At 38.3% G+C, this 25,140-nt stretch overlaps 1 protein-coding gene across 4 annotated transcripts in view; it reads right to left on the bottom strand.

Moving 5' to 3' along the window:
- SYNE1 (spectrin repeat containing nuclear envelope protein 1) overlaps positions 1 to 25,140 on the bottom strand; it is a 427,410-nt gene that overhangs the window by 38,375 nt on the left and 363,895 nt on the right. For 3 of the 4 annotated variants that reach the window (XM_074368141.1, XM_074368140.1, XM_074368142.1), the window contains 3 exons: positions 20,619 to 20,777; positions 17,629 to 17,795; positions 2,845 to 3,007 (listed from right to left, as the gene is read on the bottom strand). In XM_074368141.1, the coding sequence (XP_074224242.1) occupies positions 2,845 to 3,007; positions 17,629 to 17,795; positions 20,619 to 20,777 (489 nt within the window). Of the gene's footprint in view, positions 1 to 2,844; positions 3,008 to 10,407; positions 10,615 to 17,628; positions 17,796 to 20,618; positions 20,778 to 25,140 lie in introns of those variants that run through there. The other variant, XM_074368143.1, reaches the window with a different exon arrangement.

Genomic DNA, 25,140 nt, shown 5'->3' with positions numbered 1-25,140 from the left:
CCACTGGTACACAGTTTTTTAAACTTTAATTTAAATTTTAATTAAAAGGCAAGATGAACATTTATTAATGTACTAAAAAGTCAAAAATTATTATTAAAGCTTTCAATGAAATAGTGCCCTTTCCACTCTTGAGTCTTCTCCAGAAACAACCATCTCCATCCTTGTAGCTCTGTCTTTCAGCGCTTACTTCTATTTTTCCAAGTAACATGTTTATATTGCTATTTCTTGCTTTTTAAATATTAGACATTATTGATGCTTCTACAGCAGAGAAGGAATAAACTTCTCTGTGACTTACAGGGCTCCAATGACTGTTTTCGCACATCTTACAGCTAGAGCAATAATCATTTCTTTGCATGATTATGGTTTTTAAAAAATATTTCTTACATTTGACTAACAAAATATACTACAATTATATTTCTTTTCTTACATAACTTTTTGTTTCTCTAGAATCAATAGATCTTCATCTCACTCCTCTCCCTGACTCTTTTTCTCTTTAAAATCTGAACTGCTAACTTCTACTCTTTCTCTTACAGTGCTCATAAAACTCCTTCCATTAGGGTTAAGCCCATCAGCTAATCTGGTTCCGCTGTTTCCCTCCTTGGAGAGCCCCCCTTAGAGCGCCCGACTCCCTGCTCCTGTCTGGTCAGGCTCCTTCTAGGCTGTGGCACCACTGTCTGGGATTCCCTTTATCATCGTTCTGGGGACTTCCTTCTCTCTCTCCTGGGTTGAACATTATTTTCCTCTCATTTCAGTATATGTAGCATATCTTTCACCGGCTTCTTGTGAATGTGTGCATGGAAGGTAAATATTTTATCTATTAAATGGCAGATATAATATTCTAAATTATAAAAAAAATTCTCAGCTTTTTGAAGGCCTTGTGCCACTGTCTCCTAGCTTCCAGCATTGTTTTGGAGAAATCAAACTTTTTCACCTTGGAATCCTTAAAATCTTCTCTTTATCCACCATGTTCTGAAATTTTGTAATAGCTTTGTTTTGTTTTTATTTTTAATTTTCCCGGGTACTGGTATAGAGTTTATGCTCTAGAAATGTATAATTTTCAATTTGGGAATTTTTTTCTATATTACTATTTTGATAATTTCTTCCATTTCATTTGCTTTTTTTGGAGGAGGGTACTTTTATGGAATAACTGAATCGGATTTTGAAACTCTTGCATAAATCCTGGCTGCAGTATAAACCTGGCCAGAGACATTGTGGGAGGGGTACTGTGGGGTGGGAGTCATACCATTGGGTAGAGAGCCTTTCATTTAAACTCTCTGTTTTAAGTATAGTGCCTCCAGCCTCAATGGTGTCCTGTATCTTCAAATCCAAAGTCCCTCTGGTTTGCCTTTTCCAGGGAGTAAATGAAGCAGAGTTGTCCGACTACTTGGGCTTAGGGGAGATCCGCCCGTCTAACGACTCCTTGCTGAGACTTTCAAGCAATTTTCCATTTAAAGCCCCACAGACTTGACATCTCCACTTCCTGAGCCTTCCTGGAACTCTGTGGTACAAGTTCCTCATCCCCCTGTCTGCTAACAACATCACCACTGATCTAATTACTTTCCATCTTCCAAAATGCTGTTGGATGTCTGTCAGCTCTATCGTCTTCCCTCCTGTTCTCTGCCACTGTGGGCTTTGACCTTTTATACCGTTTACTATCATTTTATTGAGGTTTTAGCAGTGGTTGGAACCATAAATGCATATCATCAATCTCCCATATTTAATTAGATACGATTTTGACTTTCTTACATCCGCCAAATTACAATGCTGGCCTTAGCATTTTAACCCATCATCTGTAGATATCACTGCCATGTTCTCCAGTCTCCTGGGGAGCTGAAGGCCAATCATGACCCTCAGAATTAATCATCAGAATTTCAAACATCAGAGTCCATCAAAGGGTTTTAATCTTACAAAAAATAGAAAAATGTCCCGCTACCAATTTCTTAAAAAATAAATACTAATTTAAATACCAAAGTAACTCCGATATCTAAAAACTGTTATCTCTTTAATATCTGTTCCCTTTGGCTTAAATGGTTGGCAAAATAAAGTACATAAGCCATTTTATAGGATTGCAGAAGTACATTGTTTTTAGTTTAGCAACTTGACTATTAATGGTCTAATGTGATGGAAGTAGCCAGAGTTCCCTAGGGTAGAATTTTCAAGGACCATCTAAAAGCATGGAGTAACAATGCTTCTTATGGGGGATTTATGGTGCTTATTATGGACAGCTGGAGGCAGCCATGCTGAGCAGGAGTAAGCAAGCGGAGTGGGAAGTGAAAATCCCTTCTGTATGTACTTCTCAGGCTCCCTTTTGCTTTGTTGGGCTGTGTATTGGATGCCAGTGCGATGTGCTATATTTGTTACACACACAAAGGTGAAATTACTGTGTGGTCTGCAGGTCATGCCATCCTCACTGCAAAACAAAATTATTTTAGACCCTAAAAACACTAAAAATACACTGTAATCTTTCTCCAAACACTGTATGCAGAAAAGAAGGCTCCTTTCTAAGTTTCCGGTTGTGAGCTAGTGATCCGCAAATAAGACTGTCAGCACTGTTTTGGGTACAACATTGCAGCTCAGCCTAACCTACCATCTTAGGATGGCTTTTTGGCAGACCAGCATTATTAACCCTATGATGGGAGATCCTCTTAAGAGCCAACTTGGTGACATGGACCCTATTGGCCACAGACACCTGTCTAGCCAATGCCTCCCTCTCCCACCAGTCCTGCTGAGCTGCCTCCTCATTTTCCATCCCCATTCGCCATCTCACGCCCACCTCTCTGTTCTGGCCAGGAGGACGGGTTTTTAAGAACCTATTAACTTTCCTTCCATTGTTTCATGTTTTACCTGTTGCTCATTAAGCTTTCTCTGTATTTCTTCCGAGTCACAGGAATCATAGACGATCGGCTTGGCCAGCTCTGACTCGATGTGGGCCAGCCACGTCCTCAGGCTGCTCATGTTCTTATCCAGCTGCTGTACAGCCACCAGAGTCTCCTTCAGCTTCTTCACCCTGGGGGCAGAGAAGGAGATGCGTCACCTTCAGAGAGAGGCCCCGCTCATGTTTCCCCTTGCGAACAGAAGCCAGTGCTGGATCTAAAGCCAGAGTCCGGCTCAGCCATGTACTGGCTGTGACTGAGGGCAGCTGTACACCCTTCCTGTGTCTGTTTCCTCATCTATAAAATGGAACGAAGTAAGAGTACTTGTGAGATTTAAATGAGGTGAAAAATGGAGAGTGCCAGTACACAGGAAACATTAAAAAATATTAACCATGGTTATACTCAGCACAGCTTTGATAATATAATAGTGATAGAAACTTCATGGTTGTCACAGAAATGATTACTTTCACAAATAATATAATCTAGACTCCTAGGAAGAACACTTGGGAGAAAAAATTAACATTTCCAAAGAGTTGTCACCAAACAGATTACATATCCACAGTTCTGATCATTTCAGCCCAGTGGGATGTATTCCAGCAACCTCGTGGCAGAAACTCAGTTATAGCGAGAAAGCACAGGCACAGATAAACTATCAGTGAGTTAACACGTGCACTTAAGCAATTCGAGTGTTAGTGATGCCAGATCATGTTCAAGGTAACTAAGGACCTGCTGGATTCTAAGTAGCAGAGGGCAGGTACTAGATCTACTGATACCCAGTCTTCACCTGCAGAGCTAAATCGTAGAGTATTCGCTACATAGCACGCTTAAAAACAAACATCCCCATTCTCTCCAGGGAGGAGTAAAACTCCATTTCTTTAAAATTGTCATTTATCTAACAATGATGTGTGAACGTCTTATGTGTAAGATGCCAGAAAGACAAAATAAATTAGACTTGATTATTTTCTTAATGAAATGCACAACAGGACCAGAAACCTGAACATAGAAATAATGAAATATAGCAAAGTATGGTGAGAACTAAAGAAATGAACCAAATGTCTGGCTAAGGAGTAAGGAGAAAGGAGTAATTCTGTCCATGTTCTAGTAGTCATCCATTCATTTACCATTTGTTCATTTCTTTGTTCCTCCTACAAACATGTATGGTGCCAGGTGATAGATAAACAGTGATGACTGAAGTTTCACCCTTGCCTTTGAGGAGCTTAGACTTCGATGAAAGAGGGGAAAAGAAGAAATAACATTTGAGCTGCATCTTGAGAGGTGGGTACAAGCCAAGGAGGACATTTCAGATCCAGGAAACACGAAGAAGAAGAGCAGAGGTTTTTGAAGGCAAATAGTGTCGTGATGCCAAGGAGACTAGGGGTGGAGAGGAAGGGGAGGAGGAGCAGAAAAAAGATGAGAAGTGGTCGAAGATAAAACCGATGGGGAGATCTGAGATTATAAAGATCCCATAGTGACATGATAACGGGTTTGTATGCAGTTTTAAAGAGAAATAGGACCTTAGTCAAGATTTATTAGCAGAGGAATGTTAAGATCAGTTCTGATTTTGAGGATGCAAGTTTGAGGTGAGGCTGGTGTGAGAGCCTATTCTGGAAGTAAACACAGTCCAAGCTGTTGGCATCAAAAGCCTACATTGGGAAACAGTGGAAATAGAGGTGAGGGTTGAACAGCTAACTTCTTAAGTTGGTATGATGTGAGGCAGGAGGAGCTAAAGATGATGTGTTTCCCAGCTGGGTGACTAGGTAGAGGCTGCTGTCTCTGAGTATACAGGGCAAGGGGCAAGTTCTTGGGATCAGTGGTGCACTAAGTTTGGGATACAATGAGTCTGAGGGATTGGCTAGACATGAATGGAAAAAGCAGTTCTTAGGTCCAGAAGAGAGGACAGAATTTATTGCATTGATTAAGTTACTGGCCAACTGCATTGGCCAACAGAATTGAAGCCCTGTGAAAGGATATATTTCAATCTGAAAGGGGGTGGACTAAGAAGAATGAGTTTTAAAAGGCTGGTTAAAGAAGGAGGAATCACAGACGAAGAAAAAAATAATCAGAAAGGAAGGAGGAAAGTACAGCATAGAACTGAAAGTGAGAAAAGTTACAAGGAATTGTTGATGGGGGGAAAAGACTGACGGTATTTAACCTACAAACTTGCAATGAGCAGTAAGTAAGCTGAAGAAATTTAATGTGCAGTATAATGAATACAGACAACAATACTGTATTAGAGTTATGCAATGTGATAAATCTCACTCCAATGGCAATCATATTACAACAAATAAGTTTAATAAAGTGTACTCCTTAAATTTACATACTGTGTCAAATATATTCAATTAGAAAATAATTAAAAAAAAAAGAAGGAAGTGTTGGTCAAATGTGATCTGAATGTTCCCTTCAGAAGATTCACAAGGTCTGCCTCATATAACCTCATGTAACTTCTTTGAGAGAACTTTCTCATCAAAAATGTCCATTTGCAGGAACATGGATGGACCTAGAGATTATTCCACTAAGTGAAGCAAATCAGAAAGAGAAAGACAAGTACTATATGATATAACTTGTATGTGGAATCTAAAGAAATGACACAAATGTCATTTACACAAATATTTACAAAACAGAAACAGACCCACAGACATAGAAAACAAACTTGTGGTCACCAGGGTGGAAAGGGGGAGTGTGGTGGAAGGGTGAATTGGGAGCTTGGGATTTGTAGATACTAACTACTGTACATAAAACAGATAAACAGCAAGGACCTACTGTATAGCACAGGGAACTATATCCAGTATCTTATAATAACCTATATATATACATACATACATACATACATACATATAGCTGAATCACTATGCTGTACACCAGAAATTAACACAACATTGTAAATCTACTACATTTCAATAAAAAATATATATAAATAAATGCAGATTTCCAGACTCCAACCGGGTCCTACTGAGGTCAGAACCTCTGGGGGTGTGGCTCGGGAATTCACGTTTTTAGCAAGCCCTCCAGGTGAGCCTGAGGTATGCCGAAGTGTGGAACCACTGGTCTGCTTTGTCAAAGGCAGAACGGGATAGTACAATGAGTCCTAAAAAGAGCAATTAGCAGAGCTCTGCTGACCCTGAGTAGTTCATAAAGGGCGGTGGAAACAGAAGACAGAAAGCATCTGAGCTAAGAAACACACTTCTGATAAGAGTATTGTTAATGATTTTGAGAAGGTGGGCAGTGAGGGTGAGTAAATACGATATAAAATCTGTAGAATGATCTGGCTCCAAGGGAAAATTCTTTGTCTGTTTTGTTTAATGCAGTTTAATATTTGGAAGACCTTTCGAGTGCTTTTAGGCAGAGAATGAGGAACTCATGAGAAATAAGCCAAAAGCAAAAGAAAGAGGGGAGAAATTACAGATGAATATGGACAGCGGAGCAAGGACGTCGAGGAGGCAGGGTCAAGGGCACACAGAGCAGGGACAGGCAAATTAGTTCTAAAAGGTATTTCCCAGTGAGGCAGGGTGTGGGCAGGAGTCTGGGAGGGGCACAGATACTATTTCTCAACTCTTCTCTGATCAAATAACAGTAGCAGAAGTCGACTATTAAGTCCCTGTTGAGGGTCTGACATGGCTGGGTGGACGTGGATTGCTCTAAAGATAGGTGACAGGGAGGAGGAGCATGTGATCCGTGATTCCTGGTACAGCCTTTACTTAAAATTCAGTTCTGCTTTTAGACCGTGGCTCCTGCCTTTTGGTTCAGGAAATGTGGTCACCTTACTGACACTGCTCATAACAGAAATGAGAGGCAGATAAGCCAAATACTTTCATCTCTGAGGTGTCAACTTGAAGCAACTAAAGAGGTATCTGCTAAAAAAAAGTTGTCAAGAGCAGCATGACTTGTAAAACTCTAAGGATGTGATGTATTTCAAGGCAGGGACCTGCAACAGAATGTTCCCCAAGACGGACCACTTGCACTCGAATCATCTAGTATTTCTCGACGGTGGTACGTTCAGGTAGCAAGGAAGTGATTCTCAGGCTGGGACTGGAACAGGGTCACATGGGCTGCTTTCTGACCACACCTGCCAACTGTCAACTCTCTCCTGACCTCCTCCCACAGTCCTCTCCAGGTGACTCTGATAAGCTGCTTTGGTCAAGAGCCACCTCTCTGAAGAAAACGTCTCACGACCAAAGTATTTTGAGCATTTTTATTCATTTTTAATTGCTTAAAACTCATAGCGCCCCTTCTATTACAGTTTCTGTAAATCAATGTTTCTTTCTCAAATGAAAATCTAATCATGACATAACCACTTTTTCTCTCTGTCATACAAATGCTTAAATGGATTTTTACTGTGGTCGGTGCTTTATAATAATATCTGCATTTCACTAATTATAATAATAATACCTATATTTGAATGACATTTTCAGTTTGTAAAGGCACTCTTAGGTGCATTACCTTATACTGTTTGGAAAAAACATGTATATTTAAAAAATTATGTTCACGTTCCACAATATAATCTGTGGCTAGGGAACAGAAAACATGTGTTGCAGTATGTTTATCGTGACTCATAATTCCATTCAAGATAAGACTTCTCTATAGCTTTATAAGTATGAATTGTATCCTGTCCCCAGGGCATTTTAAGGCACTAGCTTTGAACAAGAACTTTTACATACAACCCAGCCACACTTCTCTCCTATATCAGACAAAATTCACTTGAGTATCAGTCAGTGACTGACAGTTTCAGAACAGCTACTGGGAGTAAAGTTCGGGGTGTATGTTCTACCAAAGACCATGACATGGGCTTGCGATTTAAAACATGACCTTGGCCGTCCTGCTTTAGGGTCCCGGATGGAAAAGATAGTCTACAATCAATAAACCCACTGGAAGAGGACTGAAGAATGGCTCACTGCACCGAGACGTCTGTCCTGCTTTTACCCCAGTAAGAACGTCCTCTCGGGAACCTCTCCCGCTTGACCAGCTTCCTGTCTTCAGATCTGGTAGGATCTGAATGCTGACTATACTTTGGGATGGGGCTTTACAGCTTTTACCGTGAACTCCTAACATCATCAGGGTTTTGTGTGCAGCCAGAGGCTGGAAGAGCACCTCCTTCAGTGCCCGCTTCCTTCTTATCCTTCTCTGAACTCCCTGGTATTATTTACGCACATGTTCCTCTTCCCCAGGGAAGTTCCTTGGAAAACCAGAACTGTGAATTTCTATTTTGGGTTCTCCCTTTCCACCTTTGGCTGCCATCCTAAGCTCAGTGCTTTGCACAAAGTTGGGTACTATTTAAATGCCTGCTAAACATGAATAATCAGTGCTTTTGCTAAAATATTTTAATTTAGTTAACATATTTTCATTTATTTTTAATTTATGTGATATTAAATGTACACTTAAATTTTCCTCTAGGTCCAACATTTGCAAATGGTCTATTTGTTAAGGACTAAACTTTGTTCATTTTCTTGGTTCAAAATTCATTTACATAAATGATCAAAAGATCCAAGGCACAAAGGGATATGAGTAAACACTGTTCTATTGGATACTGTCTGCTGAACTGGTAATCCTGTATAACACTGAACAAGTTCCAATGGTCAGAGCAGATAGTGAACTACGTCAAGGCCACTGTGACATGGAAACAGTTGTTCATACAGTCTAGGGACAAGTTCCTCTTTCAAATGAATGTGTAAATCTTAGCGAAGTCAGTGAGGGTGAACATTTATGTGGTTCTCCTTTCTCATTTTTTAAAAAGTGTATTTAACTAAAATAGCGAAATATATTGTGTGTGTCTTGGCGGGGAGCAGATGTGAGCTGAGAGGAAGCGAGGAACAAAGCCCCCATACACCTTCCTTGTGCTTATTAAACTTGATATTTGCAGGACAAGGATCATTGTTTTTTAAAGGAAATGTCCCACATTTTTTTCATCACCTCCTTAAAGGAAATCCTTGGGCAAAGGGTCACAATATTTTTATTTATCTATCATTGTAAGGAGTTTGAGGAAATTCCCCTTGGAGGCTTCCAGGATTACAGTTCAAAATAGCTGTTTGCAGACATCACAAGTCTGTGTCAACCTGGTGAGTCTTTAAGTCCCTGCACTTTCTGGTTCTCCTTTCATAGTCCAGTGTGTATACTGGGCACCTGACCTTTCTTGAGAAGGAACTAAATCCAGTTGTCCAGTTTCTTAATATTGTCACATGAATACATACATGTACAAATATATATCTACATATTTCATATATATATATACACATACACCTCACTATTTTACTTCAAACAAATTTAGTAGCTCCATAAACCAAAACAAAATAATTTCATGTTCTAAATATAATAGAATCAAATGTTGAATATAATCCCCTGTGGGATACATAAGAAATTTGTTTTTTTAAAATCTATTTTATATACAGTAGTTAGTATCTGCACATCTCAAATTCTCAAATTTCTTCTGTATAGCACAGGGAACTATATTCAATATCCTGGAATAGCCTATAATGAAAAAGAATATGAAAACAAATATATGTATGTATATGTATGACTGAAACATTATGCTGTACACCAGAAATTGACACATTGTAACTGAATATACTTCAATTTAAAACAAACAAACAGTAAAGGAAGTTGGGGGGGGCTGCATATAGCTCAGTAGTACAAGGTCCTGGGTTCAATCCCCAGTACCTCCATCAAATAAATAAATAAACAAACAAACAAACAAACAAACAAACCTAATCCCCCCTCCCCCCAAAATAAATAATAGAACCAAAAAGGATCATCAATAAATTCTATTCGCCAGTAGGGATTTAGTTGGAGGATGCTATGGTACCAGAAAAATATTTTTAAAAAATCAAGTGAGAAATTCCAACTGAATGAAAAATCATGACATAAATATTTGCATATGTGCTAAATTACTATTTTAGATATAAATCTCTACATTTTGAACATGTTTTAAAACCTTTAAAACCTTTATACTAGCCAGCAACCAAAACCTAGTGACACACCTAAATAGAAACAATTTTTTCTCATACACAAAACCCTCCAGGCCTCTGAAATATGAGTAGATTTTTAGTCAACAAACACAAAACCCACCAGGCCCTGGAAATATGAGTAGATTTTTAGTCAATAAAGGGAAAGCTTTCAGCTACAGAGCTGTGAGCTGGCTAAGACTGAATTTCAGTTTCATCAGGAGCCCACCCTTTAAATAACAGATGATGGACCAGCAGGATCCTTTGACTGGATCTTTCTCTGAATCTCCTTCCTGTGTCTCAGGCTCTCTCCTGTAACCGTACCCTTGTGTGACGCATCCAGTCCAGAGACAACCGGACTATGGAGCCATAACAAAGTCCATTAACCTTTTCATCCAGCTCTGCATGCCCAGGAGGGGGACAAGAAAACAAACCAACACATAACCCTTAGGAATCCACGGCCAGCGATCTCCTAACACCAATCATCATCTCCACTTAAGGCTGGCGAAAACGACTTCGGATTAGAGCCCCAGCATCCGTCCTGTAACCCCCACGGAACATGAAAGCTATGCGCAATGGAAGAAACTCAAGGAGATGCCTGCCTTGTGACATCGCAGTTACAGTCTGGAAGATCTGCGTCCGCACCGCCGTCCTCTGCCATCCTCAGGGCACACGGATCTTCTGCCACCACCATGAAGTTCCCACTTGCAAAAGTTAGGTTTGCAGAGCAAAAGGCTAAATCCTGCGTGAGGATGAAAGTTTCCCTGGTCCGTGTATGGAACTATGAAAATGCTCACTCCAGACAAATGTTGGTAAGTCTCTGCCTGATAATATGACACTGAGCAGTGAGTGACAAGTGGTCATGTTTCTAAATAAAACCTACATTCATTAACATGTGCCAGGCTTGATCTCCTGGAATGTAGGCCACGAGTGTAAGAAGGGAAAAGGCTCTGTCTAATCTGCAAGGAGGGGGAGGACCCAGGTCTAAAGAAAAACGGGCATCAGAAACAAGGCTGGCTACCGGCACTCGGTAGTTCTGGAAGGAACTCTAACTTTTCTTGCGGGCTGCTTGTTACACTGGAAAGGATGTTTGAAAAGGTAAATGACCTAAATGCAAACAAGCAAAACCTCCACAAGTATAGCAAACTGTAGTAGCAAAAAGAAGCAGTTTTTTTCTTTTATTTTTCAGTTTGATTTGCCAGCCAAATGGTGTAAGTAGGACTTTAAGGGCTCTTTTGGGAAGACAGGATGGAAAAGATACTCTGTGGGAAAGTGCCTGGTCTTCACCTTCGAATAGACTATTTGAGCATGAGAACTCATGAAGAAATACTGTTCTCCCCTTACATATTCAAAACCTTTGTCCTTTTAAAAATAATGATATAAAGTGACAAAAATTATCTGTTCACTTTAAGTTAATTTTAAAAAGTTCACTGGTTTGGTGGAATTTCAGACAACTTGTCTTCTTTTGTGCATATCAGGAGTTTTTAAATTTTCTGTGCTGACTCTCTATGAATTTCATAATTTAAGCTTTTAAAGAAAGTAAGGTCCCAAATCATTACTGGTAATTTAATAAAATATGACTAATGCTGGAAGTTTTAAATCCTTTCTGGATTTAAAAATACATATATCCAAATAAATTAAAATAAATAGCTAATGAACATTTGCTAAGTTTTTTTTTAAAGCCAATATGATGAATTGCACCTAAAATAAAGCAAAGCATTTGGTTCTGGTTGTGTGAGCTGATTGCTTTTAAAATAGTAATACATTTTCTTTGTAAAAGAAACAAACCAGTATTTTATAAAAAATTGTATTCCAGAAAACTTAGTTACAAATAAAATTATTTTTCAAATCCTGCTACTTAAAGATATACTATTGAGAATTCTTTATAAAAACAATTACTCCACTGAGTAGGAATATAAACATGTAAGTTTGGTTAAAGGAACATATTGGTCATGATTCCATAACAGTATGCAAATTTGTTTTTTCTTGATTATGACTAACATTTTAAAAAACTTGAGATCTTTAGAAATTTTTATTGCCACTATTTCCTTAGTTTAATTCCCTTTGACTTTTAGTTTTGCTCATGAGTCAATTTTTTTTCCTATGCTCATTATCCTTAGCACAATATATTTATTCTAATGAGCTAAATATAAAGCAAGGCAAGGTTTTAGAGACACAGTTATTATAATAGCCAGAAAATGGCAACAATATCAATTCTATAAATAGGGAAAATACCAGATAAATCATGGTATATGAAATCTAGGGAATACTCTGTAGCCATCAAAAGAATACAACTGGCATATATAGCATTTTATAGTATACCCGGTCCTCCTTCTGCATTGTCTCATTGGACTTGTGGCAGTTATTTTAATGAACATTTTGAAAATGAGGAATCTGGGGCTCAGAGAGGTTATACAGTAATTCCTAGGTCACACAGCCAGAACTAGAGGAACTAAACTGAGGACTTTTGATTAGTTCTGTGTCATTTCTGTGCTTGCTGCATCAAAGTGTTTCTGACCCTGGCTTGACTTTTCTGTATTGATTAATGTGAGGTAATACCAGCCACCAACTCCAAGAATTAAGTTTTCTTTTTCCTCTGGTTTGGGCAGAACTGCCATTAGACTGAAACCCTTTCTGAGGGCAGCTGCTGCAACTTTAGAAAGCCTTCCATGCACTGCACAAGCCTCTAAACTCGCTCTTGGATGAAAGCTGACATTTACTGAGCACTTCACTGTGCTAAGTGGGTTACAGGTACCATCTCATTTAATACTCCAGATAACCTTTTACACAATGTGTGATTAAAGTACTGAGAAGATAAATAATTTGCCTAACATCACAATATAGGTGAAGCAGAAACACCTTATAATTCAGGCAACTGCAGCCCTAAATCCAGCTCTGCTATATTCTCATCTGTATGTAGGGCACTTTTTCACCCCTGTCCCAGACTGAGAAACTCTGTAAATACTGGAGTGACTATTATGTGCAAACAACTATGTTAGGTTCTGGGATTATTGTGGATATTGAGTTAGATACACGAGTTAAGATTTCAGTAGAGAAAAGAAACTTCGAACAATCTATCACACAAGATATTGATTATGGTCAAGGGAAATGCTGTGACTTCTGTATACAAAGCCTACCGAGCAGGTAAGAAGAATCTGATCTAATCCGGAGGAAAGCAAGAGCACAGAGAAGAATTAGGGGCTGGACTGCCAGGCCAGACGGAGAGACAGCAGGAAGATGTAACACAAAGAGGAAAGCCCTGAGGTGAGGACCACTTGTATCCTTACTTAACCACCCTTCTTTGGTTCGGAACCATCTTCTTTTTCATCTTGACTTCCCTGGAAGGCTGTCTGCAAACTATGACTGCCCACCTGCTTTGGTAATAAAATGTCATTGGAACCCATCATGCTTGTCTAAGGCTGCTTTTGTAATACAAGGGCAGAGGGCCTGGTCAGGGACCCTTCAGCCTGCAAAGCTTAGAAATTTAACTACAGGACCCCATGCAGAAAGTTTGCCAACTTCTGTCCTGTAGCAATATGCAGAGAAAGGACTTCATACTCAGGAGGCTTTCAATAGATTTAAATATATATATATATATAGTATATATATAGTGTATATATATGTATATATACACACACACACGTTTGTTTTTACTTCTATATAATGTTTAAGGTAATTATAATAAAAACACGTTGTATGAGTCCATGTACACAAATTCTCCAGAACAGGTAAATCTAAACAGGCAGGAAGTGGATTAGTAGTTGCCTGGACCTGGGGGAGAGAGAGAGGGTGGAGGAGAAAAAAAGTGACTAAAATTTTTATTTGAGGGTAATGAAAATTTTTAAATTGATTTTGGTGATGGATGCATAACTGTAAATTCACTAAAAAAAAAATCACTGAATTGCAAACTTTCGGTGGATGAGTTGTATGGTGTGTGAATTGTATCTCAGTAAAGCTGTTATTAAAAAAAAAAGAACCAAATAACTAATGTGTGCTTTGTTTTTGGTGATGGGTATTTAGGTTTGGTAGAGCGAAATCTCTATATTAGAGAGTCCAGTTAATTGTTAAAAAAAAAAAAAAGTCATTACAACAAAGCAAACAACTTGAATCTGACCTTCCCAGATACCAAGATGGGAAATGTCCAACAATGTATTCTCCACTATTAGAAGCCCTGAACGACTGATGCTGAAAGACATTTTCTGTTAGTCCTAGGCTCTGGAAAAATTGCTTTATGGGTTTTTGCATAGGATTCACTGATAAAATGAGAGCCAGAATCCTTGAAAACAATTTTACAGGAATTACAGTTACACCAATGTTTCTTATATTGACCCTTTGTTTCTTTGAGGGGGTTAATTAGGTTTTTGATTTATTTTTAGAGGAGGTACTGGGGATTGAACCTAGGACTTTGTGCATGCTAAGCATGCACTCTACCACTTGAGCTACATCCTGCCCCCTCTTATGTTGACTCTTAATGAAAGAAATGCTTTTAATTGCCTAGGCCAGCACTGACCAAAAGAACTTCCTGGGATGATGGAAATGTTCTGTCTCTGCAGGATCCAATAAGGCAGCCACTACCCTCATGTGGTTATTGAGCACTGGAAATATGCCTAGCCCGAGTGACTATAATTAAAATTAAACTCTAATTTAATTGTATTCTGTTTTGATGAATTTAAATAGCCACATGTTGCTAGTGACTGCTATGTTGGACTGAGCAGGTCTAGAAAGTCTACTAAAACATTATCCATTGAGCCCTAAAAATAACTGGGCACATTTTTCACTCTAAAAAGCTCACAGTGCTTGGTGAGAGTTTAAAAATTCAAAGCAAAACACAATCTACTTAGTACTTAGAGATCTAAACTAATCCACTAGTAACAAACACTGACTCAAAGTTACGCATTCTATTTGTATTAGCAGGTTATTACCAGGGAATCTTTTTTCTTTCTTTTCTTTCCCCATCTTTCTGTTAGCTGGGATTCTGTTCACCTAAAAATATGATCATCTTCAAAAATAACCTCTCCATTCCCGCAAGAACACCAAAACAACATAGAAATATCCAAAAGCATAAGTTATGTTCTGCGTTAATGAATCACTGTTAAAAAAAAAAAGTTGGCAGAGGGAAGAGTAGTGAATGAGAATGAATCATAGAAACTTAATATTTCAGCTGGCAAGTCATAGTTGAAGATGGGTGTGGGAGATGGTCCTCTAGCCTGTGCACTAGCAAGGTGCCAATAAACCAAAAAATGGAAAGCAAATGTGATGGCTGAGTATCATTTAGGAGAGGCTTCAAGCAACTATGAATCCAGTGTGGCGTTAAACCCCAGCACACATTAATGGTCAACACATCATCTGGTCTACATTTGAGGAGGTCATTAGAAATGGACAATATATATATATATTACATCTGTGTATGATGAGGCTACAAAAGTAGGAACATATGAGCATTTTAGTGACACAAGTGCAAGCTCATGCCCCCTACGTTTAATTGAGTTAAATTTACTAACACGTCTTTAGAAAAATTAACTAAATAACATCTAGAAAATTCTCGACTGGAAAACCAGACAGAAAATTACAGATAAACATGACTGAGGAGGAAACACCTAGCTCATCTGATGTAATGTTGGCTAATAGCTGGGTAGACACTGAGCCAGCTGCTTACGATTAAATTACATTAAATTAGATTTAAAATAATTTGATGTAGTGCACCCCTCTATTGCACACTGCTGAAGTACTAAAAATTAGAAAAGAATATTAACTAGTTTAATTGGATTACAAAGCAACGCAAGCCAATCCATGAGTCATAATCAGACTGAAAAAAATCCACGGATGTTTACCAAGTGGGCGGCTTCCCTAAGAAGGGTATTTATAGCACAAAGGGCTTCAATTCCTGCCTCTGAAATAAGATTTGGTTATCAGTGACTGAGAGGTGAGGCTAAACATAGCACCAGGATTCTAAAACCAACATATGCCCAAATACTTAGGGTAGTTTAAGCTAAACCATACGTTTCTATCTTTTTACAATACTTTTACCACAGCTTTCAGCTTGTCATTTCACTTAATTCCTCTGCATGTCTCTATTCCCACCATGAACTCCTTGAAGAAAGGGGCCTCTGTCTTTGCAACCCCCAAATCTCTCATAGTCACCATCAGTACTTTAAAAACAAAGGACTGGGAAATTAGATTGTAAACATAAGTAATAGAATCTAATTTCCTTTAACTGCATTCTCTAGAATAAGGACAGGAGTGTCGAGGACTCTAGGACATGGGCTGTGAAGTTGGAGAATGCAGACTATGCCACTCAGCATGCGCATGACCAGGGGCAAGACTGAGTCCCAGCTTTGCACATCTGGAAAATGGGTATAATAATAATAATAATACCCACCTCAAAAGCTGTTGTGAATAGCACGTGAAAAGATGCACATGAAGCCTATAGCATGGTTGTTGGCACAAGTTAAGGGTTTAGTAAATGTTTGCTATTACAGTCCCACTGTTGTTAAACATTTTAAAAATTGGTAAACATTTATGCCACTTTTGTTTCATTATTACTAAAATAAATTATAACCTCTTCCTCAATTAGACCCTCTTTGATAACTCCCTTATAGAAAAAATACAATAAACGTTTTCAAAATCAACATAAGGACTTGCCGTGCCCACATGCAGGTTTCGTGGGCACGTGGTACTCAGAAGGCACCGTGTCATGTCCACCTTCATGCAGCACGGCTAAGGAAAAGAACCAAGATTTTTTAAAAAGCATACTTTGGGAAAGCTCCAAAATGGCCGTGAATCAGAAGCATTTGTAACATTCCAACTTTCCTAACTGCCATAAAGAAGAACATCCATTCAACTATTTAAGTATCCGTCCACACATTCATTCAAATATTTACTGAGCCCAAGTTGCGTCCAGGAACTGTTCTTGGTGCTTGTGATGTACAGTGAACAGATCGGACAAGGACGCCTGCCCTCGTGGAGGCTACATTCTCACAGGAAGCAGAGTTCACTTCAAATAAAGCATCTACTTAGTCACTCCCTTTTTATATCAAATAACATAGTGCCTCATTCAGTCGTATCAGGCTCACATTGCCAGTGAAGACCTTTACACATTTTTTCTTTTTGACTGTTCCCTTTTGCTCACCCTGCCCTTCCGCAACAGAACTGAATGTGATATTCCTCCCAGATACAGGGCAGACGCTTACAGTCATCACTGAAGCTAAACACAAAACTGCCATAATGCAGCAGAGTATTGTTGCAACTAAGCAGTGACAATAATTAGCTTTATTCTCGCATCTTACTAATCAGAAAGAGGGTAGGAATGTGATTATATATATAATTTGTAATAATTTATGTATTTATATAGCATATTTATGTATCAAATTTGTAATTTATATAATTTAAAATATTTACAATAATATGTAATGTATATATTATGTATAATTATATAATTATATAATATGGTATATATTATAATATATATCATTTTTGCCATATATTTTATATATATATACACACACTTTTTTTTTGCCACTTCGGACACAAACACCCTCCACAGACACTGGTCAGCAGCTTTATTTTCTTCCTCCATAGTTAAACACGATGAAGCCCCGAAATAAAGAATATTCTCTTTGGAATGGTTTTTGTTTGGATGTGACTTTCTCTCTTTCAGCTAAATGCAAACATCATGAAATTTATGAAATAAGGAGAATTTTAAAGCCTAAACTAAAATGAGGGGATAAAGGACATAGAGATTTACTGGATTAACTTCAGCTGAAATGGAAGACGGACTGAATGCTCTGAGAGTGCACACGCGCTACGACCGGGGCCCTTCCTACCTGGCTGCCATGAGGTCCAGGAGATGCTGCCACCGGTCGTTGATCTTTCCGAGCTTGTACTCAATCTCGGACGCTTTGCTTTCGTGGCTGGCTCTAGCGAGGCGTTCTCCCATTTGCTGGAGCTGTATTTTGTTCTCTTGGGCAATAGCAATTTCCTCCTGATAATCCTGCATAATAAATAGCAATCACAGAGGTCAGAAAGCATGTTCTTGATGCATTCAATCTGGCTCTGCTAAAACGTGCTAATTGCAGTTCTCGACTGCTTGGAAATAGATCGAGCATAAGGAACACCGTGTGAACATCAGTTCATGTGCACAAGAATTAGTGGTACCTGTTATTTTCAGTCCGTAGGCACAATCCAGATTGAGTTTTTATATGGATGTTCTTAGAGGGAATGGGGGGGGGTGCTTTCCATTTACTTAAAATAGGCATAAAAAAACAACAGAAGTATATATGTAGAAACAAAAGACAAAACTTGAAGGATTTCAATGCTGGGAAACTAACTTATTGCTGTAATCAGCAACCAGATGTTGTATTTAGAATCAAACTTCATACAAATAGCTGCCGAGAGGCTTGTTTGTGTGTGTGTGTGAATGTATGTATGTATATGTATGTCAATTGATATTTGTGCAGAACGTTTTAAAAGAGTAATTTCATTTTAAACAGATACCCTCTAAATAATGTCAATATTTTACAATACATAAATCATTGGCAAATTAACTCTCAAGAATAATAACCATTAGTCACAGAGGATCAATGGGTCTCAAACCTCCTTCATTTACCCGGGTTCTGTAGTAGCTCCTCTTAAAGATTGTTTTTGGTGAGGAGGACAGGCTCTCAAAAGCATATATTTGCAAGAGACAGGCCACTGAATGGTATGATTTAAGTGACAATGAAAGAATGTCTCCCCTCCATCCTTCCCTGTCCTCCCCCCCTCACCTCTGAACCAATGACCCTCTTATCCCCTTATCATAGTGACAAGATCCAAACTTTAGAATGAACTTTTCGCTTTTTGGCTTAAGCCCCTGTTAGGCAGCAAATATTTTCTCAGCAAAATAATATACCAAGACAGGTACTATGGGAATATGGGTATTTTAACCTTCTCTTGCGCTAAAGTTTCCTTGGTCATGGGGCTACCCTCTCAGGTCCATTACCTAAGCAAAAAGGGCCCCAAAGGAACGGGAGGGGCCAGTGAAATGTTGCTCTGTTGCAGTGTCACGTGCTATCTGCAGGACCAGTGCCCCACCTGCTCTCCTTTCTGTTACTTCAGCACCAAGGGATTCTAACACCAACACATTGGATGTACTTACTAATAGTTATAATACGGCATTACAAATTTGAGATCATTTTACAGAGAAATGTTTATTTCAAAGGGATTACTCCATGTCTAAAATAGTATTTATAGTAAAATAATCCTCTTGGATTATCTTTTAAAGTAAAATGTTTTTGACTGTTAATGCCAGTAGGTACCAATATCATGGTTATAGTCTATTTATTAATTGCTTTTTTCTAGGTTGTCAAAATTCCCAAGCCTCTGTGTTATTTTTCTTTACAAAAGAGACACCACACAGGGTAAGCACATAAAGACTTCTTTTTAAAGCCCATAACTTATTATACATACAAAATAGTACAGTTACTATTTTAAAGGTTGTTCCTAACATTGTGGCAAATAGTACAGCAAAATTATGTATATGTAAAGCTGGAGTTTTTCTGAATTCTAAATTATGACTGTATTTCGTTCCAGAGATTTTTTTATACCCCAAAATATCCATCTTAAATTTCATGATGAAAATCAATGAGAATATAAATACACTTAACCAAAATTTATTCTATAGCAAACTTCACTATAATACTCATTATACATTAATCATGTCAGCAAAGCATTCTCTGACACCCAGAAACCAGTAAAGTATAGAGCTGTTAGCAGATGTTAAAATGAAATCTGTATCATCTCAGCTTACATTTTAAAAGTTTACAATATCAAACATACAAATGTTTATACTTAGAACTTGCAATTTTAAGTGTAAACCTATAAAGTTATTAATATTACATCTTGGCTTTGAAGTTTTTATTTTTCTATGTATGTGCATGAATAAAGATAATTTTTTCCTATTTATTCTATTTCTCTTCAGAATGAATGAAGCTATAATTCATTTATTCAGTAAATAATGACTGAGTACTTCTAAGAAGTCAGGCATTGCTCTGGGTGCAGGAGACCCAGCAATGAATAATAATAGACAAAGTCCCTGTTCCAGTGACGCTTACAGTCCACACAGTCCGGTGTAGACAGGCAATAAACAAGCAAATCGGGAAAACACACCGTACTTCAGACGATGCTCTGTGCTTAGGAGAATTACAAAATTTGAATGATTAATTGTTCAAAAACAATGTGGCAACACCACTGAAATCATCAAAAACATTTTAAAATGCTTGTAAAATTTGACTAGTCTTATACAGGCATGAAAAATGTTCTGGATCCGTGTGAGCATATAAATTAATTTAATAATCATACGTAACTTGAAAATAATATGAAGCTAAATTCTCAGGAAAAGTCCTCATTCCTGTAACTGTCTATAAATCATGTTTTATAGAGAAAATGTCAGTTTAATTCATCCCAGGAGTTTTTTCTTTTCGTTTCTCTCTAGTGACTTTATCTCTTTGAAAACAGACTGTAACTCAACTATACTTCAATTAAGAAAAAAACTAATACACATTAATGATTCTCACTGAACAGGTAGATAAGTCCAAAAGTAGTGAACATTACCTATCAGCAGATAATCTATTTCATCACAAATTGACAATATTCTGTATATTTTGTATGCGAAGGAGGCCTTTCCGGGTAAGTTTATGTTATGTTGGAGAGATAACATGTTTCTAATAGAGTGCTCCTTTGTCAGGGAGGTAGTCAGGGCTCAGGCCATCTTCTGTACCCGTTGAAAGATTGTCTAAGCATTATGAAGGGGGCAGCACACATAGCCAGCATCCCATACCTTTCTGAGCTTCTCTATCATTTCTTCAATAAGAATGTCTCCATTCTGAGAAACCTTGCTTTCCATCTGAGTCAGCCATTCGCACAGCTCCTTATTCTTCTCGCTGAAGACGGCCCATTCATTCAGTCTCTCACTTACTTGCTGCCGCCTTAAGGAGAGCTAGAGTTTGAAGTGGGAGAAAATGCAAAAGGATCATCAGAATGGAACCCACACGCTGAGGAAAAGAGTAAATACACTCTGTTGGGTGAATTAAAATGATCAATAGTTGTGAGTCATTGTTCCCTGAGGTCCAGTCCCAAGGGGTCTGCTCTAGGCTAGCAAGTTTCACAGCTGGGATCTTCTGTCAAGTCCAAGTGGGAGACACCAAACCCCAGACATCCCTCCTGAAGAGCCACACACACTTATTAAAGGTTCTGAACAATTCAGCTTCTCACTACAGTTGGTTCTGTGTAGACAGGATACAGGATCACTGAATGCAGTTTTACTAAAAAAGAAGAAAGAGGAAAGAAAAGAAGGAACAGAAAAAGGAGGCAGGAGAAAAGGGAGAAAAAAGGAAAGAAGGGAAGAAGAACAAAAGAAGGAAGGGGAAAAAGAAAGAAAGAAAAAAAGAAAAATAGGGAAGGAAGGAAGGAAGAAGAATTAATTGAGCGTCAGGTGTCTGGAGAGAGTAGAGCGAGGGACACAGTGGAAGAGACACAGTCCCTGATCAGTTCTGTCCTGATCACTTTACTTTGTGTCAAGTTCTTTTATTTCCCAGCCTGGTTTTTATTTATTTATTTATGTATTTATTTATTTATTTATCTTTCTTTTTTTTTTTTTTTTTTGCATAACAGCTCTATTGAGATGTAATTTCCATGCCGTACAACTTACCTGCTTAAAGTGTACAATTCAGTGCTTTTTCTTTGAGTATATTAAGAGTTTTACAACCACCATATCAATGTTACAACATTTTCATCAATTAAAAAAAACCAACCCTGTACCCCTCAGCACTCACTCCCTTTCCTGCCCCTGCACGCCTCCTCCCAACCTTAACCTGCTTTCTATCTCTATGCATTTGCCTGTTCTGGACACTTGCCATAAATGGAATCATCCAATATGTGGTCTTTCGTGACTGGCTTCCTTCACTCAGCATAATGTTTTTAAGGTTCATCCATGTTGCAGCACGTATCAGTACTTCATTCCTTTTTATTGCTGAATATATTTTTTCATATTGATACACCACATTATATTTACCAGTTCATCTGTTGATGGACATTTGAGCTGTATTACGAATAATGCTATGAACATTTGTGTACAACTGTTTGTGTGGACACATGTTTCACTTCTCTTGGGGTTATATTCCCCAGGAGTAGACCTGCTGGGTTAATTTTACATTCACACCAGCAGTAGGGCTCCAATTTCTTCAGATCCTCACTAACACCTGTTATTATCTGTCTTTTTGATTGTACTCATCCTAGTGGATATAAAGTGTATCACACTGTGGTTTTGATTTGCATCAAACCACACGATGGCTAATAATGTTGACACTCTTCATATTTCTTGGCCATTTATATGTCTTCTTTGGAAAACTATTTGGTCAAAACCTTGCTCACTTTTTAATTGAGCATTTTTTATTATTGAGTTTTAATAGTTCTTTATACATCACAGATGCAGTGGATCTGTTTTCTTACATCCAGGTCTAGAATGATCCTTTTCAGAATTCTTAAATCTTCTGACTTCACAATACTCTTGTTTTTGCAGTGCTGGTTGAACTATTAAGGAATGTTTCTAGTTGAGCTAAATTGCATGTTAGCAAAATATCATGTGATTTGAGTGGCAAGAAGATGACCTATTTTTGTAGATGTTCTACACAATCCTGTGGATAATGCTAGACTTTCCACCATTCATCCCATTGCATTAAATACCTATCTCTCAATTTTATTTTTTCCACCAACATTTTATCATGAAAAAAGTCAGACATACAAAAAAGGTGAGAAAATTGTATGGGAAGCACCTATGATATACTCCCTGGACTCTAAAATTGTTAACATTCAGCTACATTTTTGCTGTAATACATATATTCCTTTGTCCATCAATCCATTTTACTTTTTAATGCACTTTGAATCAATTTTCTTTTTTAAGTGAAAATGGAAGTATTTCTAAGGTGCTATATACTTCCTAGTTAGCAGTTCTGCTAGGGCTGGCTCTGTTAATGATTGGATAAATAATATTCAAGGGTCCACACAGCCCCAGATATCTGTGATTCTAACATGCAAGAAAAGAGTTGGGAATGAGACCATGAGTCCAGGATATCTGTGCCAGGGCTAGGCTTAGGCATAGGGAGCTGCCTAGCTAGTAAGCCCCATAACCTGCCATAATTTCTGAAACACCACCTTTAGGAACTCATTCTTTTGAGTGACTATGATTTTTCAAAATAAAAATTTCTCTGGATAGGGTGACACTGATGAATCCATTAAGCATTTCTCCACTGGTATAATTCAGCTCACCATTAATTTTTCTTTAAGGCAGAAAAGTGTAGAACAGCAGTGCATTTACTTGGGGGTGGGTATTGTCAGGAATGGAAAAGACTAAGAAAAAAACAGGTTCAAAGTTTTGGAGACAAAATTCACCTCTGTTAAGCTTTACCAAGACAGCGTTGAAAAGCACAATTTCTCCAGCATCACTTCCTCACACTCTCTGCCAGCAAATGTACTCTGATCTGCTGGAATGATAAGATTTTGAATTTTTTGGTGGATGTGACTTTCCTTTTCATTCACAGAGCATCAGAGTCAGGCTGGTATTAAAATTCTACTTCAACTGATGCCCAAACTAAAACCGTATTTTAATAGTTGAAAATGCCCACAGCAACTGTTTTCCAAGCAAAGGTTAGAAACTCCTGCCCTTCAGACTGAAGATTCACAGGTTGTGCTATGTGCAGGGCCTCTGTGCCTCTCCTCCCAATTCTTAGCCATGAGCAAGAATAAATTCTAGGGCTTTTCTCAACATCTTCAGGGAAGATGACCACAAACCAAGAAAAATATTATCTATTTATTTGGAGGGTAGTTATTATTACCCTCATTCCAGAGACAAGGAGAGAGAATGTTAGACAAATTTGAGGCATTTGTTTATAGTCAGTACAAAACAGGACCAGCGAAGCTTGAGTCTTTGATACTAGTTGCAATGTAACATTATGATCAAATATCCAGAGGTAGCTGAGATTCAAAACCAATCTCCATCACTTACTAATGATGTGATCAGGGCACAGCTGTTCATCTTCTTTAAGCCTTACTCTTGTCATTTGTAAATTAATCTTTCATTTGTTCCCAAATTCATTAAACAAATGTTTATTGTTTGCAACGTCTACTATGTGCCAGGCAGTGTCTTACGCACCGCAACACTGTAGGCTTATAACAGGATATATCCTTCAAACAAGAAAATAATTTAAGAAAGTGACTGGCAGGGGGAGGGTACAGCTCAAGGGGTAGAGGGCATGCTAAGCATGCACAAGGTCCTGGGTTCAATCCCTAGTACTTTCATTAAAAAATAATTAAATAAATAAAACTGATTAACTTCCCCCTCCGAAAAAAAAGAAAAACTAAAATAGATAAATACAATAAAAAAAGAAAGTGACCAGCAAATCCTAAAGACTTAATAAAAGCTGGACATTAATACAACACTACTCCTAGTATTACTCGTACTCTTACACATGACTGAGGGGCATTGTTTGAGTTTTTGACGTTTTTGTCTCCTTGACACTCACGTAAGCCGTACACCCACTAAGCAGCTTGGATACATATTTCTGGTTTTTTTCACACATGATTCAAGTGTTGCTTTCGTTTGCTTACATAGAGCAACAACTGAAAGAAGAAACAGGTAGACTACAAGCACTGGTTACAAACTGGCGCCAAGAGCTTTCCAAACAATTTAAACTCATAACAGGGACAGTATTTTCCTTTTGGTTTGTAAAACGACTATTTAGTCTGTACAATAAGTGAACATTATCACTGCTTTCTTTGAGCTCAGCTGAAACCCTCAAATTATTTATCACTTTAGTGCGTATTTACGTTTTCTCAAGGGTATAAACACACGGCACTGCCAACAGCTGACAAGCGCAGGCTGAAACCTCCAGAGTGTGAGGCAGCTGAACAGGAAGCACATCCTTTTCTGCTTCAAATATTTTCACCATGACAATCTGAAAGAGCACCGAGCAATTACAACGATGATATATTTATATCTCAACTGGAATTACACGCAGATCTACAAACCAAAACAAGAGTAAGAGCAAATGTAAGCGCCGGCCGTGCACAGGCACAGCAAACCATCTGGGGAGTCTGTTTGAAAACAGGATGCTTTTTCCCGTTACCTCTGCTTGGCAGCGTTGACTGACAGCGTGGCCGCCACCTCCTCCTCCTCGTCTCAGTCCCAGTCGCTCCCGACACCTCACCAGCCGCTCCCACTGAATCTGAACAGGCTAGCTTCTTGTTAACTGAAGGATCATGCCAGGTTTAGCTACAGTTTTTAACTTTTGAAATGGGACCTAAGT

The sequence above is a fragment of the Camelus bactrianus genome, chromosome 8 (assembly GCF_048773025.1).
Source record: "Camelus bactrianus isolate YW-2024 breed Bactrian camel chromosome 8, ASM4877302v1, whole genome shotgun sequence".
Classification (NCBI taxonomy): Eukaryota; Metazoa; Chordata; class Mammalia; order Artiodactyla; family Camelidae; genus Camelus; species Camelus bactrianus.
This window is presented reverse-complemented; position numbering and strand designations above follow the sequence as displayed.